Below are 20,936 nucleotides of genomic sequence, written 5' to 3'. Positions count from 1 at the left end.
TTTACCAATATTATCAGGCATTTAAGCAATACTGATCTTTGGGCTTCAGTGACCTTGCCTTTTAAAGGGTAAGAACCAATACAGGTTTGAAAAATTCATTTCTCAATGGAAATGGTGAGGATTAGAAAAATGGAGTCAAGGCTGACTTTCTGCCATATGCACAAGCTGTGACTTGATGCATCTACGTGGTACTTTAAGATTGAGTTGGTGAAAGCAATTTACAGATTCAATGCAGTACCTATTAAAGCACCAATGGCATATTTCACAGACATAGAACAAACACTTCAAAAATTTATATGGAACCACAAANTAGAGTGGTCCCCTCTTGTCTGTGGATAATACTTCAAAGACACACAGTGGATGCCTAAAACCACAGACAATACCAAAATCGCACTTTTTCACTTAAAGGAAGCCCTTTTATGGCTTTTCTTTGGCATATCCAAATTGCCAGTATCACTATTCTCATGCTTTAAGGTCATTATAAGTAGAGTAAGGGTAATTTGAACACAAGCACTTCGATGCTGTGGCAGTCAATCTGATAACAGAGAACACTACTAGGGACCAATGGGCAGCAAGTGCACAGAGCGTGAAGACACTAGACAATGGGATGATTCACAGTGTGGAGGAGAAGGCCAATATCATGAGATTATATCATGTTACTCAGAAGGGTGGGCAATTTACAATTCACTAATTGTTTATTTCTGGAATTTTTCATTTAACATTTTGGACTATGATTGACCATGGGTAACTGAAAATGTGGGAAGTGAAACCATGGATAAGGGGGACAAACATATATATTTTCTCCTCCACATAGGTATTTAAGACAGTAAGTAATTATCAATCACCTACTTAGCCCTTCCTTTTTACCAATATTATCAGGCATTTAAGCAATACTGATCTTTGGGCTTCAGTGAGGCCTTTTAAAGGGTAAGAACCAATACAGGTTTGAAAAATTCATTTCTCAATGGAAATGGTGAGGATTAGAAAAACGGAGTCAAGGCTGACTTTCTGCCATATGCACAAGCTGTGACTTGATGCATCTACGTGGTACTTTAAGACTGAGTTGGTGAAAGCAATTTACAGATTCAATGCAATACCTATTAAAGCACCAATGGCCTATTTCACAGACATAGAACAAACACTTCAAAAATTTATATGGAACCACAAATGACCCCGAATAGCTGATGTAATTTTGAGAAAGAAGAGCAAAGTAGGAGGGATCACAATACCTGATACCAGACTGTACTACAAGGCCACTGTAATCAAAGCAGCCTGGTACTGGCATAAAAACAGGCACATAGGCCAATGGAACATAATAGAGAGCCCAGAAATAAACCCAAGTCTCTACGGTCAATTAATATTCAACAAATGGGGGCAGCAACATAAAATAGCTTCTCCAACAAATGGTGTTGGGAGAGCTGGACAGCTACATGCAAAAAAATGAAACTCGAGCACCAACTTACACCAAAATAAATTCATGGTGTATAAAAGATTTAAATATAAGTTGTAATGCCATAAAAATCCTAGAGGAGAACATAGGCAAGAAGATCTCAGATATTTTGTGCAGCAATATTTTCACTGATACGTCCCCTAGAGCAAGGGACATAAAGGAAAGAATAAACAAATGGGATCTCATCAAAATTAAAAGTTTCTGCACAGCTAAAGAAAACAGCATTAAAATCAAAAGACAACCAACTGTATGGGAAAACATATTTTTCAATGATACCTCAGACAAGGGTTTAATCTCCAAAATATATAAAGAACTCACATGACTTCACTCTAAGAAGACAAGCAACCCAATTAAAAATGAGAAAAGGACTTGAATAGACAATTCTCCAAAGAGGATATACAGAGGATCTGGAAACACATGAAAAGATGTTCAGTATTGCTAGCCTTCAGAGAGATGCAAATGAAAACCACGAGATACCACTTCAGAATGGCTATCAGGAACAAAGCCACAAACAACAAGTATTGGGGAGGTTGTAGAGAAAAGGGGACCCTAGTTCACTGTTGGTGGGATTGCAGACTGGTACAACTATGGAAAACACTATGGAATTTTCTAAGAAAACTAAAAATGAACGTGCCTTTTGACCCAGCAATTCCACTGTTAGGAGTATATCCTAAGAACCCTGAAACACCAAACCAAAAGAACGTATGCACCCCAATGTTCATAGCAGCACAATTTACAATAGCCAAGTGCTGGAAGCAACCTAGGTGCCCATCAGTAAATGAATGAATCAAAAAACTATGGTACATTTACACAATGGAATTCTATGCAGCAGAAAGAAAGAAGTAGTTCTAACCCTTTACAATAGCATGGATGGAACTGGAGAGCATTATGCTAAGTGAAATAAGCCAGGCAGTGAAAGACAAATACCACGTGATCTCACGTTTAACAGGAACCTAAATGACAAAACAAACAAGCAAGCAAAATATAACCAAAGACACTGAAATCAAGAACAGGCTGACAGGGACCAGAGGGAAGAGGGGAGGGAATTTCAAGGGAAGGGGGGAAGCATTTGCAGGAACAAATATAAAGGACACATGGACAATAACAAGGGGAAGTGGAGATGGGAGGGAAGAGGCAAGGGCTGAGGGGGTGGGCTGTGATGGGGGTAAAGGGCAGAAAACTGTGCTTGAACAACAATTTTAAAAAAAGATTGATTGGGTGGCCTTAAAAGCCTTTCACCTGAAGCAGTATTCCTAGGATATGTAATGAGTACAACTGGCGATACTGGAGATAACTGTAGGCATATATGGCCACAGATTTAAGTAACATTGACTGAAAACTCTACCATACTTCTGGTTGTATCAGTGTGCATTTGGTGTTCTTATGTCTTTGCTATGCTTTATACTCACTGATTCCACTTGTCAATACAGGGAGAGCAGGACTCAAGCATGGAACCATCATCGTTCATGATCTCTATATAGAAAATGACTTTTTCCATATTTTTATTTTTATGGTTATTTCAGTTAAAAATTAAATATAATTTTTAAAGTGTTTTGATTTTAAGAAAATAAGGAAGTAATAGTAGATGAAGAGTATGAAACCTTTAAAAGTGGTAGAGGAGTGAGTTAAATTTGGGACACACTTTGGTGCAGATTTAATGTTAGGAGGCAGCCACAGCTAAATTTGGCATTCCCTCTGTCAACTCTTTTGTTCTCACTAGTTGGCTGTGAAAATGGGCAAGAGCTTTGAGGACACTTTGGTAGTTGGTAAGTGCCTCTTATGAATTGAAAAACTACATTATATTTCAACCTTTATAACTCAGAAGAGTATGAAGGGTAGTGTTTTCAAATATTACAGAAGACTCACAAGATGAGAAAAGTGCCAAAAAACATATTCTTCCTATAAATTCTTCCCAGATTTTAAAGTAAGTCTATACCAGGAAAAAATTGTAAATCCAAATTTATGCAGAATTCTACACTGTTGAGGTCACAAAAGAACAGAGATATGTTTACAAATAAAGCATAAGGAATAATGATTTACAAACAAATTTAAACTCAGGAATTCAATTTCAGTATAAAATTTCAACAGTAGATCATATATCCCACATAAATTCAACCCAAGATTTACTTTTTAGCCATTGGTACACTTTGCCTCCTTGAACAACCAAAAGAAGGACAACAACAACTTTAAGAACAAAAAATAACCAGAACTGCCAGAAAATCAAACTGTATGGAAGTCTGACAACCAAGGAATTAAAGAAACATTCATCCAGACTGGTAGGAGGGGCGGAGATTGGGCAACCTTGTAGAGAGAACTCACGGCAAGGCTGTGGCTGGCAGAGCGGGTGGCCCCACATTTGCATGCAAATAAACCGGGAGGATCGACTGGGGAGCGAAACAGACTGTGTGACCCAAGATTCTGGTATGGGGAAATAAAGCCTCAAACACTCTGAATGAAAAAACCTGTGGGGGGTGAGGCAGTGGGAGAAACTCCCAGCCTCACAGGAGAGTTCATTGGAGAGACCCACAGGGTCCTAGAATGTGCACAAGCCCACCCACATGGGAATCAGCACCAGAAGGGCCCAATTTGCTTGTGGGAAGTGGGGGAAGTGAGTGAAAGTCAGACAAGAGCCCAGCAAGCAGCACTGTTCCCTCTTGGACCCCTCCCCCACATACAGCATGAGGATACATCCACTGGGTTGCCCCCCCCTGGTGAACAGCTAAGGCTCCACTCCTTACTTTATAACAGGCTCACCAAGACAAAAAATATAGCCCAAATGAAAGAACAGATCAAAGTTTCAGAAAAAACACAGATAAGCAATGAAGAGATAGCCATCTATCAGATGCACAGTTCAAAACACTGGCAATTAGGATGCTCACAGAAATGGTTGTTATATTTGTAAAATAGAGGAAAAAGTGAAGGCTATGCAAAGTGAAATAAAGAAAAATATACAGGGAACCAGCAGTGACAGGAAGTAAACAGGGACTCAAATCAATGGTTTGGAGAAGGGAGAAATAAACATTCAACCAGAACAAAAAGAAGAATTCAAAAAAATGAGAAGAGGTTAAGGAACCTCCAGGACAACTATAAATGTTCCAACATCTAAATCATAGGGGTGCCAGAAGGAGAAGAGGAAGAGCAAAAAATTGAAAACTTATTTGAACAAATAATGAAGTACTTCCCCAATCTGACAAAGGAAATAAACTTCCAGGAAATCCAGGAAGCTCAGAAAGTCTCAAAGAAGTTGCATTCAAGGAAGTATGCACTACGGCATATTATATTACATTACCCAAGATTAAAGATAAGGAGAGAATCTTAAAAGCAGCAAGAAAAAAGGAGACAGTTACCTACAAAGGAGTTCCCATAAGACCATCAGCTGATTTCTCAAAAGAAACCTTACAGGCAAGAAAGGGCTGGAAAGAAGCATTTGAAGTCATGAAAGTCAAGGACCTACATCCAAGATTGTTCTGTCCAGCAAAGCTATCATTCAGATGGAAGGGTAGATAACGTGCTTCCCAGATAAGGTCAAGTTAAAGGAGTTCATCATCACCAAGCCTTTATTATATGAAATGTTAAAGGGACTTATCTAAGAGAAAGAAGATCAAAAATATGAACAGTGAAATGTCAACAAACTCACAACTATCAACAACCAAATCTTTAAAAAAAAGTAAAAACAAAAATGAACTAGGCAAACAACTAGAACAAGAACAGGTTCACGGAAATGGAGATCACTTGGAGGATTATCACATGGAGGGAGATCAGCAGGGAGAGCTGGGAAAATGGGGGGAAAGGTACAGGGAACAAGAAGCATAAATAGTCGGTAAAAAAAAACAGATAGGGGGAGGTTAAGAATAGCATAGGAAAAGGAGAAGCGAAAGAACTTATATGTGTGACCCACGGACATGAACTAAGGTGGGGGAATGTAGGTGAGAGGGGAGTATAGGGCAGAGGGGAGTAAAGGGGAGAAAAATATGCGACAACTATAATAGCATAATCAATAAAATATATTTAAAAGATAAAATACAGTATAATTATAACATTTTGAGGATTCTGTCTATTCAGGAAAAAATTTACTTATATTTACAATTTAATAAAGCTCTCTTTTCCAGTACAGCACTCATAGTAGAAGGTAGACAGAAATGTTAATGCTAACCTGGTATTCATTTCTAATTGCTTGAAATCTATCATTCTGGTATATCTGACATAATAATTCTAAACAAGTAAAAATGTTTAATTATACAAGGCACTGTACTTTTTAGGCATTCTGAACAAAATAAACTAATTATATATTGATAATAATGACAGATTATACATAATTGGTTTCTCTTACTATCTCTGTTACTCTGTCAGGAAAGTAAATTTAATTGTTCAGACAGGAATTTGTCTCCACAACCAGAAAAAATCAGTTTACAAATAAATGTCAACTGTGATTTAATGGCAACCTTCACAGTTAGAAAATACTTTATTGCTTACTACCAGTGATATCTCAGATTTCAGTAATTATTGCAGCTGCATTGAAGTGTTTATTCCATAGCTTGAGGATCTATATTTTTTATTATCTATCTTGCTGTATTTATGAAGCAAATTTATAGCCAACTCTGTCTGGAATAATTTACTACAGAACAAATTTATTATCATCCTCTGCTCAGCCACTGGATAAATGTGACTTAGCAGTTTTGAATCCAGTAAATGATATTTAGTAAACTCAGAAACTAATTTTATATAACTCAGAAGTCACCGGGATATGTCCATCCTTTAATATAAAAATATGTTCAGATCGAACACATACTCTCTTCTCTGAGGGAAGATCAATGCTCGACATTTCTGCAAACCAATCCCTTGCGGCAGAGAGAAGATTAGGTTCTCGGGCTCACGTTTCTTTGCAGCTACCTGTGTCCTCTAAATCTTGTACTCCATTTGGTGTCTTGCAACATTCAGCTTTGCATTAGCAGCAATGAAAACATAGTTCCCCTTTCCTTCATACACGCCCAGAAAAGTCCTCTGAACTACAATTTGGGTTGGTATTTGCAGACTGCATGTGTAGAAACCGAATTTACATAAGAAAGGAAGGTTCGACGAAAGGAAGGTTTTATGTCAGAGTTAAGGATGAGTTCTAAATATCTCTGCTATTAAAATTTCTTCTTACTTGGCCCTTTCTCTTTTCTGTTCCTTCATATATTCTGCCTTTTCAACCTCAGCGGGGAAAACTAACAAATTGTTTCAGGGGTTTGTTTGGGGTTTTTTTGTTTTTGTTTTTGTTTGTTTTTGTTTTTGTTGAGCAGAGCTATTCAGATCTTTCTAGCTCTCTCTCTCTTATGTCGCTTACAGCCTGCACATCCTTTTGCATTCCAAAAATCACCTTTAGAAAGGCCACATCTGACCATTTGTTCTCAGATGAGAACAAATTTTCCATCCAAGTCTTCATTTTCCATGCCTAGTCTTGGCATCTGGGAATGGATTTTTAGAGGGTTCATTTTTGTAGTTAAAAGTGGATGATGTCATGCAAGAAGGTACTACTTTAAAATAATGAGACAAATGAATTTCCTGATTTCTCCCCCATCAAGAGAGCAGATACTTCCCAAACAGGCTTTGAAAACATTTTCTGGAAACGTCTGTTGCCTACTATTAAATACAAAAATCTGTTGCAATGTTCAGTGTAACTTGTTTTTTTTCCCAAGGGCTGCATCTGTCCCTCGACATACAGAGTTATTTTTAAATGTGTTAGATTTAATTAACCCACCACAAGTGACTACTTTGATGGCATTCTAATGAAAAGTTCAGAATATTTTTAACTTGGAAAACATGCCATGTAAAAGCTAGTCTCTAAAATCAGAAAGTACACACCATAACTCCCTTGTCCTTGTGTAAATTCGTGATGTTCCGAAGGGGCATGTGGGTCTGTGCAGTTTTTCTGTAACCAACGTGGAGAAACTGTGGGAAGTAGATTTACTGAAAGCACTTAGAAATGGGATATACTGGAATCAAAAGGGCTTATAAATCCTTTGCTCTGTAAGTCTTCGCTTGTTTGTTTCTAATTAAAAAGTATGAGTCACAGGTGTGTAAAGAGTGTCCCTAACCATTTGCCTGGAACAGCTGAAACAAGATAACAAATTCTGAGTCAGTTTGTGATGCTAGATGAAGCCTTTAGTCAAAATAACAAAATTGTACTGTTATTGATATCCAAAGATGTATCGTACAACGAAGTGGACCCTAATTTTCTGATGATAAATCTCATTTATGTGGAATTTATTATGAACTCCTTTTCCACAAAGATAATAATGGCACCCAGATGTTTAGAAATAGAATGCTTCTAAATATTTAGCAATTTAAAAAATTTTGTATTTTATTACTCACAGTAGAAGCTATACATATTTTAAAATAGTAGCATACATGGGTGACTTTTTTTTAGTACACAGACTGTATTGAGTGTGGATACACATTTAGTAATCCCTGGGAAGAGTCTTCTGACCCCAGTGGCACCACGCTCGCAGCATCGTAGCAATCCCGGGCCTATGAAACTGCGCCACGTAACGTCTCCTACTCCCACTGCATGGAAACAGCTTTCATTTTCTTTCTGTGATTCTGAAATTTTTCCACTCTACTAATATAATCAAACGTTCTTGGAAAAAAAATGGTGTAAGGGTGTTAGAAAAAGAAAATAAACTAATTTATAAAATCTGGCAAAGCAGTTGTCAAAGTTAGGACATAAGTGGGAGACAGGTTATGATTTAGAAAAGATTTTAAATTTTTTTCAGAAAGACTTTACTACCTTGAACCTACCGACTGTTTTGGACCTGGCCCTGTAAGAATTTAATCAAGTACTGAGGGACAGTATAAGCAAGAGACATAAATTTGTCTGACCTAGTGGTTTTTATGGTAAATTTAAGTGCAACTCAGATATGAGCTGCATCTTTTTATATATACTAATATTTTGACTGTACAAAACCCCTACATGGTGGGTTTCTATAATATTGAAAACTGAGGCTAAAGAGATTAAGCAATTTGCCCACAGTTGCGTGACTGGTAAGTGCTGGGGCCCAACCTCGAACCCAGCACACGGCCCCAGAGCCCTGTGATTACCCCCTTCCTGTACCACACTGACACTTGATTTATTTCAGGCTCACAGATTATCTTCAATTATTCAGTGTCTTTTCTTAAATTCACATGAGACATTAGATACAAAAGGTAAAAAATAAGTTGATGCAAATGAAATAAAGAGGGCAAAATTGTTATTTGATGTAATCGAGGTGAAGTAATTCGTGATTTTGCTATACAAGTGAGATCAAATAATAATATATTTACCACATCACTGCTACTTTATGCCAAAACAAAAAAAAGATAAACATTGTTCTGCAACATTGCCCTAAAAACAGGACAAGTGACAAGTAAAGTAATAAGGACACTAAAGAAGTTATATCTTAGAAAATCCTGCATGAATTTTCTCAGAGTCATTTGATATTACAATAAAAAGTTGACTATTTTACTTTAAAGCTTCCAGTTAAATTGTTTCACACTACTGTTCTAATAATGAACAAGATAAGGTAAAACTTGGAGCCAAGAGATTGTGTTTTGTTTTGACTTATGTAATAATCCCTGATGGATAAAGGGGCTGGCTGGTCAACCAAAGATTGGTGATCAATGTTTTTAACTTTCAGTGCTTTTCCTTTCTTAATTAGTTATATTTATTTCCATGACAATTAGCAATAACATAAAAATGGCTTCTAAAGTCATTAGACTGCTGGAGTGTCGCACAGCGATACTGTGGCCACAGACCTGACTGCAGTCCCAAGGTTCTAGGCAACCCAGAGGGAAAGACCGAGAACGGTGGAATGCGGACGTCAGAGCTCCGTGATTGTTACACACGCCTGTGTTCTCCCAATGTCCATCCTTTAAAGCTGTTTGTCTCTTTAAATAACTCTTTTCAGGGCAATAAAAGATTGTCTTTGGATTTTCAGAAGGTATAAATCAACTTTTGTCTTGTAATTTTAATCTTTTTAATGAAAAGTAGAGTCTTTCAACTGATACAAATTAAGTAACATTTTATTTTTTCCTTTTGTTATTCTTTTTAAAATTACTTTATTGTTGTTCAGCTACAGTTGTCTGCATTTACCCCCCATCACTCCCCCCACCCCAGCCATCCCCACCTCCCTTGGTTTTGCCCATGTGTCCTTTATAGTTGTTCCTGAAAACCCTTCCTCCCATCATCCCCTCCCACCTCCCCTCTGGTTACTGTCAGATTCTTCTTCAAATTAAGTAACATTTTAAATCAACTAGAGAGTTTTTCTTTACATTTGATGAAGAAAAAACAACATAGATTATATGATAAATAAGATATCTCAAATTCAGTTTATATGTTCTAGCTCCAAATGCAATGTAGCAGACTATTTTTAGAAATTCAGTCATCCACCATTAAATGTAGACATGAACACACACCATGCATATATGCACATCAGTGGGAGGGCAATGACCAGCTTGTTAGATATGAGCTCTGTTTCCTCACATAGGAATTAATTTACCTATACAAAATATTTCCTTGCACTACACTTGGTCTTCTATGTGGAAAAGAAAACTTTAAAAAAAGGATTCCAAAGGTTTATTTCAAACTTTGTCTTTCATCTTTCCTTTAGCTCTGTGTAGACAAACACTCTAAAGGGAAATATGCTTTATCCAGACAAATTGTCAAACTGCAAATAAATGTAGACATTTTTGTTCCTCAAAATATAGAATTCCTTTTAGGGCTCAGATTTCTCCCAGATAACAGATTAATATCTCCATGAAGCTATTGTGTAAAGTGCTGAAATGCAAGCATTCTCATGGGCTACACAAATGCAACTTAACTTTATTTTTTGCCATAATGAATATTTACTTTATCATTAAACAGCTGTAAAGACTGTCCAACAGCCACTTTTTACAGAGAGAAAACTGAGGCCCAACGTGGTAGAGTGGCTCAATCGAAGTTACATAATTAGCTGATGTCAGAATTGCCGGATCTGTTTTCCTTCTTCTTCCCATCATGTCATTTCATAGGTGCAAGTCACTATTCCAAGCTAATGGGATCTGTTGATAAATGTGTCTAGTGAGGCCTTCCCTGTTTCTGAAGAAATGCTCAGGAGAGCCTCTAGTTGAGACCCAAGATTTCAAGTGACTACATTCTAAGTTCAGAGGAAATTGGGAGCTGACATTAGACAGGTAACAGGAGTGCAACTTCCTCTGTTATCATGGGCCCTAGATGGAGCCCAGAGAAGGGATAGAGCAGCGCCGTTTCTCCCAGGGCTGAGAGGAATCCCCCTGCGTCCAAACTGATGCCCCTCCTGAAGCCATGATGTCGGCCCAAGAGACTTGCTTGTAAGGATTGCTGGGGCATACCCCAGTGTGTGAAGGCGAAGTATCTCGTTTCCTTGGAAGGTACTTTTTGACCTGTAGAACCACAGTTCCTCTCTGCAGTCAGAGCACAGCAGGGTGGAAGGGACTGTGGGACAGTTGTCTACAAGCCCAGCAGTATGGCCAGGCTGTTCCTTTTCCCTCTTACTCCCACCCTTATAAATGTTAACTAGAACTTTTGCCTTTTTGTACCTCAAGGAATTGAAATTCCTCAAGAAAACTTGGTACAGTATACAAAAATCCTTTATCATAGAGTCCACCATTTAAAAATATCTCATTATTATGGAATATCGATCTTAAAGAATCACAGTCATTTTGTGAAGGAAGAATAACTGCATTGCCCCATAATTTCCAACCTAACACCTGGGTGAATAGAGGCATTTGCCTTGTACACCTCCACTCATTTGTCAGCAAAACACCTCAGATCTTCAGGTCCATTTTGCAGATATTGTTGTTTTCTGTTTAAGAAATTCACCAACATAATGCTGCCTTACCATTCTCCCCAGAGGGGCCAGGTGGCTGAGACACCTGTCCGCACTCAGAGCCTGCTGGGCTTGGCACTCCCTCCACACCTCGCAGATGGCTGGCAACCTGAGGAGATTCCTGTTTTGAGCACAGCTTTCTCCCACTAATCTGCACATTTTTCTCTTTGTAAAAAATGAAATTTTCTTCTTATTTATCCCCCAAATTTACTCCACCTAGAAAACTGAAGCAGTCTCAACTTTTCTGCTTGCTACAGTACCTTGTTAAAATGAATTAAAAGTGTACTTGAAATTTAAAATAATTTTCTGAGTTGCCACTGGCTCTGATGTTTTTCTTAAAAAGTAAATTCTCCTGTTTACCTCTCCCAAAACACTTTGCTTATAGTGTCTTAAGTCATCAGTGTCTCCTCACAGGGGATATTAGATGGACTGTACTTACTGGCTTTCCCTTTTCCTTAACTATCCAGATGAAACTTTTTTCCATGTTGTGCTAAATTATTTGATTCCTCTTGAATCTCTTCTTCCACAAAAAATAATTCTAGCTATTCCAGACACATAAAGAGACATCACCATACTTTGATTTCACTTCACACAGTGTAAAACTAGCTATGTATATAACTAATCATACAGCACCATTTTGACATAGCACTTTAGCATAATCTTACAGCTATCTCTCTGTCTCTCTCTCTCTGTCTCTGTATATATATATAATCTTGAGGGACAAACTCTAAAAAACATAGTTTTATTTAATAAAAGTTAATGGAGGTAAATAACTTCTTGGTTAGTGTATTACTTATATGTTTCATAGAGGAGTTATGAAGTTTTGGATTAATGCCAATAAGAGAAATCATGAAGGATATATTCTAACATAATCATTGCTTTTTTAACTGAGAAAAATTAAGTGCATTATATTGGATTGGCGGTGAACTAAAGTGGACCTTTGCTATGTCGAAAGAGAAGGACAAGGACCGCCAATCAGAGTAAGGAAGTGTTGATACAAAACTGACCACCAAAAGCAGTGGCTACTTTATCTTTCATGAAGGCTCTGTTTTGCTGGGAACATGATGAGAGGTGCAATAGTTTACTTAATTAATGAATTGAAATATATTTTTATTTAATATAGAAATTTGCCATATATTATATTTTGTTTCTTAATATGCATGTTTTAATGTGTGAGAGAAAATTGGAATTTTCAACTCAAACTTCATTAATGTGTGAGAGAAAATTGGAATTTTCAACTCAAACTTCATTATTGACTATTTACTAACAATTATGGTATAAGGGTCTCATTAAACAAGAATTATAATGCTAGCAATTACTGACAAATTATTATGAAAAGGGACCCTCCTAGCAATTATAATACCCTGATTTATGTATTTCTATCACATACAAACTTTACCAGTGGATGCACGTTCATTATAAGCGGTGATGCTGAAGGCGATAAGCATCAGCAATTGTAACTAAACAACTGACAAGTGCTTTGCTTCATGATAAAAGCTGTGTAAAATTTATGAATGCCTGAGAGCATAACAATATATATAGATGGTGGCATTGCATGAACATGACGTGAATTAGTGGAAATAATACATGATACACTATTAAAGTACAGAATTATCTACTTTATCTGAAATTCTGTAGATTAGTTGGTCTAGGTTAGAAAATTATTACCTAATTATGGTGCTTTGAGGACTTATGGGACCATTTAGTAATTAGCATTTTACCAAAATTACATATTTCTAAAGAAATTGTTCTTTTGCTTCCTTAAAGAGTTTAAATCTTTCTTCTGAAATTTTGTTACTAGCTAAACCTGGCAAAGTAAATATTTTTTTCAAAGGTAATTCAGGGGAAAACAACACTGTCTCCTTCAGGAGTGTACTCACATCTCACCTGCCCATATAATAGAATGAGGAACAAAAGCAGATCTTTCTATGCTGTATAATAGAGCACTGAATCGGGAATCAGGGGGCCATTTTTACTAACTGGGGTGGTGATCTTTTGAAACTATCTTAAACTAATATATTTTCTAAGCCATGAAGTATAGAGATTATATTATGTTAGGTTATTTAAAACTTCTTGGCAAGTTTCAGGTCCTAGGAAGCCAACTTAGTCATCCAGTATTATTAGTATTGACCTAGCAGCAAGTTCTGTTCTCTTCACTGGTGGATTTCTAGTGGGCCTCAGACATGGATGTGGGAAGGAAAGAGGTAACTGGGGAGAGAGCTGCTCAATATGAGGATAAACAAAATTCTAACTTTTAGAGACTATTCGTGAGTTACTAGAAAGATTAGAGTTGATGGCTCAGCCATTTGAAGACAGGAGAAAATGAGATACATGGTTTCTAGCCATAGCTGAAATCTCAAAGGCAAAATGTATAAATTCATCTAAGAAATGTCACAGATGGGTTTCTGTATGGACACTGGGGAATTTCATACCTTGACCTTCAGAGAAAGGAAGACTATTCAGGGTCTATGTAAATACCTTAGCATAAATTTATCATGTAATTTCTATGATTGATTAAAATCCCAGCAACGCTTTGCCCTTTGACAGCACAGGAAACCAGAGTCACGGTGTCCCAGGCTGGGTATGTGGACTCCGGCAGAATCAGGACAAAACGCCATCTGTTTCTCTCAGAACTTCCCAAGAGTAGCACTCTCTCACTTGGCACGAGCAAAGCCACTGGCACAAGCAGAACACAGGTCTTGTTAAATTTATCACTGATCACCTTAGAGAGAAAGAGAAGGGAAATGCTACCTTACTATATCTTGTGAAGAGATAATGCTTCAGAATAAATAGTTTATTATGACATCAAATCAAGCCTAGAAAAGCCATAAATACAGCACAATCATAACTGCTTCCTGCATCATGGACAATAAAATCCTCAATAGTGGGAGTTAGTGGGGATAATTCTTATTCACCATACAATAAGAAAAAGCTTCTATTTGCAGCATTTTTAAACTGTGTAAATCTTTATTTTTACTTTTAAATATAGTTTTAGCAGATTGGAAGTTTCTCTTCAAGTGTTGTTGAGTATGGAAACATTTTATGTGTGTATGTACATGTATGTAAAAGAATGAATGTTATTTTTAAGAAAATGGTGAGTTATGCCTGTTTCCTCATTCTAGGTGCATAAAGGCAAAACGCTAGTCACTTCCTCCCTTTTACTACCACACTTTGTTCAGAGAGCAGGTGGAGCCAGCAGGTGGCTTTGCGGGGAGCCACCTACTCTTGGCAAAATGTGTGGTAGTTAGTACTATCTTCTCTGGGGTCAAGGGTGTCTGAATGAAAATTTCTACTGCAGTACTTCCCCCGTACACAGTGCGGGCAAGCTGCTTAGCCTCTCAGAGCTTCAGAGTCCTCATCTGTAAAATGATGCTCATTAGAGTATAAGCATCGTACTGCCTGCCTTTTGTTAGGATTAAATGAGACAATCCCCAGAAAGCACTCACATTGAACCTGGCATGTAGTGACATTCAATACTTTTATGAGTTGTTGTCAGTACTTGCTAAAGAAGGCATACTCAGGCTGAAGAATTAATAATAGAAATGGTAATTATGAGTGCTTATAGATTAAGGTTTACTCAAGGAAATCAGTGGCCATATGTGTGGAAGAGGATGGTGAGGAGACAAAGTCTTCCAGTCCCTCTCTATCTTCCAGTCCCTCTCTATCTATCTAATTTCTATCACTAGAAATTAGCCTCCTTGTAATTTACCTCAAGTTATTTCATGGGGGGGGACTCACTGATCTCACCTGCTGACTTCAAGAGGGCAGAAGACATTTCCAACATAACAATGGGACTTTTCAGTGCACTTCTACTGGTGTCTTTTCTCATTCTCTGCCACATCATTTCCTCATCATTTTTTTATACAGAACAATTTCTGTTTAATCATTTTCCAAAGCTCCCTACTGATGCATTGATATTGTCCCAAGTCCCCAGCTTGGTGTTCAAGATTCTCTATAATCTGGCCTCTCAAATTTTACCAAACATCCACTATACCCCTTCACAGAATACTGCAATCCAGCCAAAACAGAACCATTTGCAGTCTTCTCGGTTACTTCTCAAGTTGCCACTCTAGACCTTTGCTCATGCTCTCTCCTCTAGCCTGTGGGGAAACACTTTTCAACCTCCAGCTGCTATGTCAACTCTCAGGAAACATTCCTTGCTCATGCCAGCAGGGTGGTCATCTTTTATCTTATAAAGTCTTGCCCAATATCTTTCAAATTTTTAGCTGGAATTACAGTAAGAAATATATTTTGTATTGGCACACGTTTCATTTAAATTTACACACATATACATCTACACAGAAGGTTCATGAGATTATTTGCAAATCATTCTAGTATCGTCTCTCTTTTTTTTAATTTGGCAAAAGGCCTAACTATGATCCACTAACCAGATTTTGTTGTTGTTGTTTCTAAGTCAAATTTATTTGAGTAACATTGGATAATAAAATTATATAGAATTCAAGTGTACAATTCTATAATACATGATCTGGATATTGCTTTGTGTGCCCATCACCCAAAGGTGAGGGTATGGTGACAGAGGAGATTTGACTTTGGGTGGTCAAACAGTTTTAAAGCACAAAACAGTTTTAAATCACTCTGTAACTGCATCATAAACTTCACTTTGAAAAACACTGGTCTATGTACAAAATATCCCTTATTACTTATTTTGTAGAAGCATATGTTCCCTACCAGATTGAAAGGTACACAAAGGTGATACTATGTGGTACCTTATAGAATCTTTTACTGTATCAAATAATGCCTTTCATATTAGTTGTTAAGTATTTGTAGAAGAAAAAGGGAAGGAAGAAAGAAAGGAAGAAAGGGAAAAAGGGAGAAAGTGAGGGAGGGGAGAGGAAGGAAATAAAAATATTTCTGAAGATCTCAGTTAAACTCAGAAGTCAAGGTTGTTAATGTTTAGGTGGTCAATAGATGGGAATCATTCAAGTTATGCACAAGAAAATTTTCCAATCAGTGTGATATATGTTTCTTTGAATAACTTCTTTAACCACAAACTAAACTTAGAAAATAGTGTCACATCATGGACTCTGGGAGAAAAAAAAATAGTGAGAACAAAATGACTAACAGAAGATAACCTCACCCATGCTATGTCCTTTCTCTGTGATGGATACTGTGGGAGGGAGTGGGGCTACACCAAGGATGTGAAGTTTTTCAAAAACTTTTCCACCTCTAAGAGGCAAAAAAAAGTTTTAGACTTGATTTCCATAAATCCTGTGAAAAGGTAGTTATGTCACTTCTGTATGCACTGAACACATCTATATTTGCTGAATATATCAAGCAATTTCTGTGCATGGTCTATAAACAAAGTTGGTACTAAGCACTAACACTTCCAGGCACCTCAAAACTATAGAGCAGTGATTTTCAACCAATGTGCCACAAGAATTTTAAAACATGCAATACCTAACTATAGAATCGGGGGTATCTCTTTTCCCTTAGATTTTGAAATTTAAAGAAAATGACAACAGCCAGTACAACAATAGCCATCCAGTGTGAATCAAAATGATAACTTTTTTGTCAGATTGGCAAAAATATATTTTTGGGTGTGCCAGAGAATTTTAAAAATTACTTTATGTGTACCATGAGACCAAAAAGGTTGAAAATGGATGCTATAAAGTGAAATAGGACATATACCTTATCTCATGACATCTGAAATATTGTTTTTCACTGACATGAAAGGTTATTGATCATTCCCAGATTCAAAGAGAAAAAATTTTTAACTAACTTTATTTTTCCTCACTATAACTGAAGAAGTTAACACACTATATTTTAATATAACAACAGTTATAATTGATGAGTTTATATCTGCATTTTAAATGATTACAATTATTTTAGTATACCCAAGGACAATATTTAAATTGTACTATTTTTGGAATGTAAAAATGCACAATTATAATACCAGGCTTAATGTCTTATTTTTAAAATATTTTAAATTTTTAAATGTTTAAAATTACAGTTGACATTTAATAGTTCAAAGAGAAAAATTTTGGCTGAAATTTAAATTTAAGAAGTCACACTGATAGTATACATTTACTGAAATGACATAGCTGGTTTAGGATTTGAATATGTCTTTGTTACTCAAAATCCATCCTTCCTAACTAAATGCAATAGTATATTCCATTCACCCTACAACATAAAAATAATGACTTCTATGGACATGAATACTTTTCTAAGTCCTTTGTAGACATTTGTTTGTTGTTTTTCAATCCTCAAACTAACAGTGAGTGTACAGAGAAAAGAATAACAAAATACAGGATTAAAAGATTGTATAAATGCTAATAGATCACAATATTATATGAAAAAATTTTTTCATAAATCACTGAGAATTAACTCCTGCCACATTCTGAAAAAGTAATAAATTTCAATGGGAGTTTTAAGAATTATTATAAAATATTGACTTCTCACTGCCAAAACAGAATCGTTGAAAGTAAACATAGTTCTGGCCAATATTAAGGCACAGGTAGATACATTTTGCTTCCTCACACAACCAAAAGAAAGACAACAACAAATATAAAAACAAAAAATAACTGCCAGAAAATTTAAATGTATGAAAGTCCCAACAACCAAGGAGTTAAAGTAGAAACATTCATCTAGACTGGTAAAAGGGCTGAAACCAATAGCTGGGGAGAGCGGGGCAAGGACTTGCAGCACAGTGGCAGCTGGAGGACCGGGAGAGGGAATGGCTGACAGAGCAGGTGATCAAACATTCACGTTGCCCCCCACCCCCACATACAACACCACATACAGCATCACAAAGCAGTGAGTCAGGTTGCCCCACCCTGGTGAACGCCTAAGGCTCCACCCCTTAACACGTAACAGGTGCACCCAGACAAAAAATATGGCTCAAATAAAAGAGCAGATCTAGGCTCCAGGAAAAATACAACTAAGCAACGAAGAGATAGCCAACCGATCAGATGCACAGTTCAAAATACTGGGGATCAGGATGCTCACAGAATTGGCTGAGTATTGTCACAAAATAGAGAAAAAAGTGAAGGCTATGCAAAGTGAAATAAAGAAAAATATACAGGGGACCAATGGTGACAGGAAGGAATCAGGGACTCAAATCAATGGTGTGGACCAGAAGGAAGAAATAAACATTCATCCAGAACCAAATGAGGAAGAATTCAAAAAATGAGAGGCTCAGGATCCTCTGGGACAACTTTAAACATTCCACCATCCAAGTCATGAGGGTGCCAAAAAGAGAAGAGGAAGAGCAAAAAATTGGAAACTTCTGAAAACATAATGAAGGAGAACTTCCTCAATCTGGCAAAAGAAATAGACTTCCAGGAAATCCAAGAAGCTCAGAGAGTCCCACAGAAGTTGGACCTGAGGAAGTGCACACCAATGCACATCATAATTACATTACCCAAGATTAAAATGAAGGAGAGAACTCTAGAAGCAGCAAGAGATAAGGGGATAGTCACCTACAAAGGAGTGTCCATCAGACTGTCAGCTGATTTCTCAAAAGAGACCTTACAGGCAAGAAGGAACTGGAAAGAAGTATTTCAAGTGATGAAAGGCAAGGACCTACATCCAAGAGTACTATATCCAACAAAGCTATTATTTAGGATGGGAAGGCAGATAAAGTGCTTCCCAGATAAGGTGAAATTAAAAGAATTCATCATCACCAAGCCCTTATTATATGAAATATTAAAGAGACTTATTGAAGAAAAAGAAGATCAAAAATACAAACAGTAAGATGACAACAAACTCACAACAATCAACAGCCAAAGCTAAAAAAAACAAAAACAAAAACAAAGTAAGCAAACAACTAGAACAGGAACAGAATCACAGAAATAGAGTTGACATGGATGGGTATCAGCAGGGAGGGGGATGGAAGAGAATAGAGGAAAAGGTACAGGGAATAAGAAGCATAAATGGTAGGTACAAAATAGACAGGGGGTGTTATGAATAGTACGAGAAGTGGAGAAGCAAAGAACTTATATTTGTGACCCATGGACATGAACTAAGGTGGGGAATGCTGGTGGAAGAGGGGTGTAGGGGGTAGGGGAATAAAGAGGAGAAAAAAATGGGACAACTGTAATAGCATAATCAATAAAATATATTTTTAAGAAGGAAATAAATAATATAGATCACAATTGCCTTTATTTCCATGCCTTTGGTTGTTATAATTTAGAAAAGTAAACCATTTGAAAATGCAGATTTATGGTGGCTTAATGACCAAAAATTTAAGCATGTTGAATATCGTAATATTTAGTAAAATAGTCACTGCCCAGACAGTGCCTATGTAGTTATTTCATCTGGCATTAGTTTAGCTGACTTAAAAATAGTGTTAAATTCGAATTCACACAGTCATTCCTTGCTAGTTTTTTCAGACACTAGTTTGTTTCGGACCCACAGACTGCTCCTTCCAGCCATCCTGAAAATTCATGTCACTGGTGAAAAGCAGATGGGAGTGCAAGTGAATAATAACCTCAAGGCTGAATTCATAACAATCAGAAAATTAATTTCAAACTCATGCCCCATTGACTGGGTTAGCAGTAACCTACATATAGTTTATTTTATTTAAATATAATAGTCTGAGATTGGGCAAAATAAATGTAAGTTTTACGGTAACCACTTCAACATAATTTACTTTTTCAGATAATCAGACCACGTCTGCATTAGACTCGGCAGCAGCTTTTGCAACAGGAACGTCTGTCCCAACGCAAGTCACAAAGTCGTCATCACCAGATGTTGTTATGACATCAACAGTTGGAACATCTCCCAAAGGTAGGGTAAACACTTAGTGAAATTTACTCTTAACTTTAACAAATAAAATTAGTACCACCTATGTAATTTAATGACAGGAAAATAATTTGGGGCCTTATATCTATTATGAAGTTCTGTGCTATTTTACTATTTTGGAACTCGTGTTATTTTGGATTAGATACAGAACCCTGAGATCTCAGTAGGCTTCTTTGTTAATGTCCCCTTGGGTCACTTCCTGTTGGAGAAGTATCCTATTATGAAGGTTACATACACAAAGTTTATTTTTAGAGTAGAATAAAATCACCATTTCCTAAGTCATAAAAATATCTTCCTAAATGTTTTAGTTCTCCACTTTAGCAGCGCAGCTGACAAGGCAAAACTGTACTAATAACAAGCTGATTTTGTTAGTTTTATCAGGCTGGTTACAGCTTTAATTTGTAGGTTTCAGTAACAATGTCATCATTATTGTTACTGGACTGAGTGACAACGGCATCACGTTTTATGGCTCTAGGTATTAGAGGGAATTACCTTACCATCCATGAAAAGTAAAAGGAGCCATTGAGATTGTTGAATTAAAAACTGAAGAGGTTATCAACCCAATGAATACTCCGCTGTTTGTCCGGCAGCATAATAAAATGAGGCAGCTCACTCAGGTCCAATAACCAATGGAAAGGAAAAATAAAATTGTTGATCACCTGTGGGCAGAAAACCTGGTTAGAATGGTGCGTTCACAGAGAGACCTGATAATCATACACCCTGATGAATGACTGACTAAATTCCCACAGCTGTCTTTCTTGCCTCTGTATCCTTCATTCACCTCTTGTTCAAATGCCAAATTTAAACACATGCTGAGGACACATGAGGGCTAGTTAATTAGGCCTGAATGTGGTGGCGAT

At 37.0% G+C, this 20,936-nt stretch overlaps 1 protein-coding gene across 2 annotated transcripts in view; it reads left to right on the top strand.

Annotated features, from left to right (window-relative positions):
- The window catches only part of EMCN (endomucin), a 96,100-nt gene that overhangs the window by 16,036 nt on the left and 59,128 nt on the right, over positions 1 to 20,936 (top strand). For both annotated transcript variants that reach the window (XM_037036257.1, XM_037036258.1), the window contains exon 2: positions 19,933 to 20,061. In XM_037036257.1, the coding sequence (XP_036892152.1) occupies positions 19,933 to 20,061 (129 nt within the window). The remainder of the gene's footprint in view (positions 1 to 19,932; positions 20,062 to 20,936) is intronic.

This window comes from Sturnira hondurensis, unplaced genomic scaffold (assembly GCF_014824575.4).
Source record: "Sturnira hondurensis isolate 20B ecotype Veracruz unplaced genomic scaffold, ASM1482457v3 Scaffold0022707, whole genome shotgun sequence".
Classification (NCBI taxonomy): domain Eukaryota; kingdom Metazoa; phylum Chordata; class Mammalia; order Chiroptera; family Phyllostomidae; genus Sturnira; species Sturnira hondurensis.
This window is presented reverse-complemented; position numbering and strand designations above follow the sequence as displayed.